This window comes from Mus caroli, chromosome 8, assembly GCF_900094665.2.
Source record: "Mus caroli chromosome 8, CAROLI_EIJ_v1.1, whole genome shotgun sequence".
Taxonomy (NCBI): Eukaryota; Metazoa; Chordata; class Mammalia; order Rodentia; family Muridae; genus Mus; species Mus caroli.
Window position 1 is genome coordinate 16806294 of NC_034577.1, and position 5811 is coordinate 16812104.

General features: G+C 42.6%; 1 protein-coding gene across 1 annotated transcript in view; it reads left to right on the forward strand.

Moving 5' to 3' along the window:
• Positions 1 to 639: 639 nt before the first annotated feature.
• LOC110300151 (phosphatidylinositol 3,4,5-trisphosphate 3-phosphatase TPTE2-like) overlaps positions 640 to 5811 on the forward strand; it is an 82157-nt gene continuing 76985 nt past the window's right edge. Inside the window, exons 1-2 of the mRNA XM_021170221.2 lie at positions 640 to 670; positions 1765 to 1858. Of these exons, the coding sequence (XP_021025880.1) occupies positions 1800 to 1858 (59 nt within the window). The 5' untranslated portion in view covers positions 640 to 670; positions 1765 to 1799. The remainder of the gene's footprint in view (positions 671 to 1764; positions 1859 to 5811) is intronic.

Below are 5811 nucleotides of genomic sequence, written 5' to 3' on the forward strand. Positions count from 1 at the left end.
AAGACAGCCAGAATCTTTGGTTTGTGGTTGCCATGGCATGGGTTTCTATTTACATATTGCCTTGTTTCTTAGCAACAGATAAAGACCTTGGGGTGAGGGTCTGAGCAAGGATATTCCATTCCGCTCTCTGGAGCTGTGTTGTTATCTCATTCTCACTAGGAGAATTTTAAAAGGGAAAGTTTTAGGGGAAGGTCTGGTGGGTGGGGTTGGGGAACAGAGAGGGTCTTCTGGGGGTTGTTAGGGGTCACTTAAACAAGAAGGTTTGCCTTGTGCTCATCTGGGGAGAGCACAGGTGTGCCTCTTTCTTCCTGGAGGAACACCCAGAGCCTCGACCCTGGACATGGGAACTTTTAGATCAGCAGATGTGGTCCTACCCTTGTTTCTGGCCATGAACTGACGACTGATTTCGTTGACTTACCAAGCTTAATTTGGGGGAAAATTAAAAAGAAAAGAGAATGAAAAAGAGGAAAAGCTGTTATTCTGAAGGGCAGCAGGAGAGAAGACTGGCAGCAGGAACTGGAGTGGACTCAGCTCCCCCTTCAGGTCGAGGGGTAGCTAAGCTGTAAGACTCTAACTTGTGGGTCCCTCTGTCCGGCCCTGCTACAGGGTCTTACTGGAGCTTTAGCGACTTCTGAGCCCAAGCAGCCCAGAAAAAAAGCAGTGCCTTCAGGTAATGGGGTGCAGGACTTGCTGGGGTCCGACCTTCTAGATCTGCCTTTGCCTGGCTCAACCTAGTTCACAACCACGCTACTCTAGGCACTGCCTGAGTGGNGGTAGATTCTGCCTCTCTTGTACATAGCTGTCACTGCTGGAAGGGTGAGGAGTTACAGGTGGCTCTGTCGCAGCCCCCAAATCAAAAACCAGCATCTCTGTCTAAATTGATCTATTCATCTTTATGTTTCAAAATTGTTGACTGCATGGCAGATAACCTCCTATTACTAACTTGGCAATATCTGTTTTCTAATGACCTGGAATTTTCTTGCACAACACAAATCCCCTTGTGAACTCTGGGACATGTCTCTCTCTCTCTTTGACCTTGATTATTCTTTGTCTAGACTGTTTCAGGATGAAAATATTGTAATTTATCATGTCGATCTAAAAGTGGTTGGAAGTCAGGCTTTCAGCCACATACCTAATACTCAAAAGGGTGAGGCAGGAAGATCTGGAGTTGCAGGCCAGCTTTGGCTACAAAACTACACCTTGTCAAAGCCACATCAGAAATAATGGAAGAAAAAGAGATTGTATTAACCTTTCTAGACCCATGTAGCAAGTGTATAATCTCTGAAGTGTCTTGTATTTAAACTAAAATGAAAATGTTGAACATCCAACAAATCTGTTCCTGTATTTCTGAAATTGAAATATCAAAAACAGAACTAATGTTTCACCAATATGGCACATTTATACATACTGAAAATCTAAAATTATTAAAACTCCAAGACTTTAGAAATTGGATATACAAGGTTTTTTTTTAAGATATTTTCTTTATTTACATTTAAAATGTTATCTCTTTCCTAGTTTCCCCTCCAAAAGTCCCCTATCCCCTCCCCCTCTCTCTGCTCCCCAACCCACCCACTCCCATTCCTGGTCCTGGCATTCCCCTATACTGGGGCATAGAACCTACACAGGACCTAGGGCCTCTCCTCCCATTGATGACTGACTAGACATGGATATACAAGTTTTATCTTGATTTCAATAATATAAAATATACTTTGAATACATTGAATATAAAATTCATATGTGCCATTTCTATTTTTTTATTTTTAGATTAATTGTAAGTTGTTTAATCACAAGACAATACCATGTATGGAGAAAAGAAGAGCCATTTGTATCTCTGGATGGAACACTATGGGTATGACATGTAAGTGACTCCTCCCAATGCACTATGTCTCAGTCTGCGTAAACAGAATCAGGAACGTATGTGCACCTCAATTTATTTATTTATTTATTTTCATTCATTCATTCATTCATTCATTTGCTTTACATCCCAATCACAGCCCCTCACCCCAGTCCCTCCTTTCCTCCCAGTCCCACCCTTATAAGTCCTTTTCTCCATTACCTTCTTTCCTTTCTCCTCAGAAAAAGGGAAGCCCTGCCTCCTTAGGTACCACCTAGCCTGGGACATCCAGTTGTAGCAGGACTAAGTGCATCCTCTTCCACTCAGCTCCCCAAAAGACAGTTCACATAGGGGAAGCAGATCCAATGGCAAGCAACAGAGACAGAGACAGCCCCTGCTCCAATTGTTAAGGGACCCACACGAAGACCAAGATGCACATCTGCTACAAATGTGTAAGGTGTTTAGGTCCAGTCCCGCATGCTCTTTGGTGGGTGGTTCAGTCTTGTTGAGTCCCCATGGGCCCAGGTTAGTTGACTCTGTAGGTCTTCTTGTGATGTCCTTGACCCNACCAGCTTGCTTTCTTCTGTCCCAACTTTCCCACAAGACTCCCTGAGCTCCACCTGATGTTTGGCTGTGGGTCTCTGCATCTGTCTCCATATGCTACTGGATGAAGCCTCTCAGAAGACAGTTATGCTGGGCTCCTGTCTGCAAGCATAATCAGGGGTTGGCTCTCTCCAATAGAGTGGGTCTGAAATTGGACCAGTCACTGGTTGGCCATTCCCTCAATTTCTGTTCCATCTTTATCCCTGCACTTCTTTTAGGCAGGACAAATTTTTGAGTTGAAGGTTTTGTGGGTCAGTTGACGTCCCCCTCCCTGCACTGGAAGTCCTTTCTGCCTCCAGGAGGTGGCCACTTCAGTCTCTCACTGGTAGAAGTGTCAACTAGAGTCACCCAACCATAGACTCCTTNGAGCATTCCCCACTCCCAGTAGTCCCATCGATGCCCCTCACTGATTTCCATTCTCACTCCCAGCCTTTCCTGCCCCACCTCTCCCCACACCTGATCCCCATCCCTGTTCCCCTCCTCCNCTCTCCTCCTCTTCCACCCAGTTTCCCTCATCCATCTACCTCCTATGGCCATCTGTTTCCCCTTCTGAGTGATATTCACAAATCCTCACTTGGTCCCTCTTTATTACTTAATTTCTTTGGGTCTGTGGATTGTAGCATGGTTAGCCTGTATTTTATGACTAATGTCCACTTATGAGTACCTACCATGGATGTCTTCCTAGGTCTGGCTTTCCTTACTCAGGATGATCTTTTTTAGTTCCATCCATTTGACTACAAATTTCATGATGTGTTTGTTTTTAATCACTGAATAGTATTCCACTGTGTAGATGTATCATATTTTCTTTATCCATTCTTCAACTGAGGGACATCTATGNTGTTTCCAGTTTCTAGCTATTACTAAGAAAGCTTATCAACATAGTTGAGCAAGTGTCTTTGTGGGATGGTGGAACATCTTTTGAGTATATGCCCAGGAGTGGTATAGCCGGATTTTGAGGTAAAACTATTCCCAGTTTTCTGAGAAACTGCCAAATTGATTTCCAAAGTGATTGTACAAGTTTGCACTTCCACCAGCAATGGAGGAGTGTTTCCCCTTGCTCAACATCATTGCCAGCACTGCTTGTGGACGTTGTACATCGTGGTGCGGAGCCTAGTGCGCACCACGATGTACAACGTCCACAAGCAGTGGTAAAGATCTTTTCCTGTTCTGTAGGCTGCTGTTTTGTCCTATAGATGGTGTCCTCAGCCTTGCAAAAGCTTTTTAGTTTCCTGAGGTCCCATTTGTTAATTGTTGATCTTAGTGCCTGAGCTATTGGTGTTTTGGAATTTGTCTCCTGTATCAGTATGTTCAAGGCAGTTCCCTACTTTCTCTTCTAATAGATTTAGTGTGTCCAGTTTTATATTCAGGTCTTTGATCCGATTGGACTTGAGTTTTGTGGAGGGTGAGAGATACTGGTCTGTTGCATTATTTTACATGTAGACATCCAGTTAGACCAGCACCATTTGTTGAAGATGCTTTCGTTTTTTTATTGGATGGTTTTGGCTTCTTTGTAAAATTAAAATGTATGTAGGTGTGTGGGTTTGTATATGGGTCTTCAATTTGATTCCCTTGATCAACCTGTCTGTTTTTATGCCAATACCATGTGGATTTTATTACTATGGCTCTGCAGTACAACTTGAAATCAAGGATGGTAATACCACCAGAAGTTCTATTGTAGAGGACTGTTTTAGCCATTCTGGGGTTTTTTGTTTTTCCATATGAAATTTGGAATTGTTCTTTCAAGGTCTGTAAAGAATTGTGTTGGAAATTTGATGGGAGTTGCATTGAATCTGTAGACTGCTTTTGGTAAGATGGCCGTTTGTTCAGTGTTAATCCTACTGATTAACGAGCATGGGAGATCTTTTCATCTTCTAATATCTTCTCCAGTTTCTTTCTTCAGAGAATTGAAGTTCTTGCCATATAGTTCTTTCACTTGCTTGGTTAAGTTACACCAAGATATTTTATAGTATTTGTGGCTATTGTAAAATGTTTAGTTTCCCTAATTTCTTTCTCAGCCTGCTTATTGTTCATATAAAGGATGGCTACTGAGTTTTGGGGTTAATTTTGTATCCAGCTACTTGGCTGAAGGTATTTATCAGCTGTAGGGGGTTCTCTGGCAGAATTTTTGGGTCACTTACATATACTATCATTTGCAAATAACGATACTTTGCCTTCTTCCTTTCCAATTTGTATCCCTTGATCTTCTTTAGTTGCCTTATTGCTCTAGCTAGAACTTCAAGTATTATGTTGAATTCACAGCCATATAGCACTTATTCCAACATCTTTCAAAGATAATTAAGTGTGTGTGCATGCATGCACACACATGCAGTAGTGTATGAACATATGTCACAGAATATGTGGGAAGGTCAGAAGACAGCCTGGTCCAGTCAGTTCTTATTTTCCACCTTATGAATTCTAAGGATTGAACTTACACTGACACACTTCTGTGACATGTGCCTTCACCCACAGAGCCAGCCAGCCAGCCCCATAATCTTTCTGTTTTGTCATACTTAAGTGTATTTTCCATATTTCTTAAACATCTTTATTTCTTTATATATTGTTCCAAGTACTATATTTTGTCTCAGTACTTATATTTCTCAAGTACCCAATTACGTTGACTTGTAAGTTCATATTCCTTTGAACTGTTGACTGCTCTGTCTGATGACCTATATTGGGGAAGAACTGAAGGCCTACCTGGGATGTTCACAGTCTGCGACTATTGTGCAGCATGGTATGAAAATGTCTTGGTTTAGGTGAGGAATTACAAAGTCACCCTTGTTGAAAGACTGAAGTGCCTTTCTTTAATTTAGTTTCGCATAAAGCAGAGGTAGAGGGCGGAGAGTTCCAGAACCTAGGAAACACTGTAAGCTGGCAACTGCTTGGGCCAGGCTACATCCCCTTCAAACTCCTGGGAATAGGAGCATCGGAGGGGACAATCTTCAGGGGTTNTCCCCTGTGCTTTGGAGATGGTCAGGCTAAGAGAGTGAAGAACCAGTGACTGGTCTTGGACTTTCTCTGAGGTGTAGGCTTCTTTACTCTACCCTAATCCTACCTGGGCAGTCCTGCTGGTGTCTGAGAAAAGACTCTAATGGTCTTCAACCAGGGTGAGAACTTGAAAATACTGGTCTCTGCTTACCCTCAGACTGTCTTTGACAGCCCTTCTCTCCTGGGTATCAGGAGTGTCCCTGCTAGACTCTCCTTGGTCTCTTCATTTCTATTATTTGTTTCTTTTCTTCTTTTGTTTGTTTTTTTCTTTTCTGTTTTTGTTTCCTGAGACAGGGTCTCCTGTAGTTTAGGCTCAGCTCCATGTTGATCAGTAGCCACATATGAATCTGATCTCTGCATCTTCCTACCCCTACCTCACAAGTTCTAGG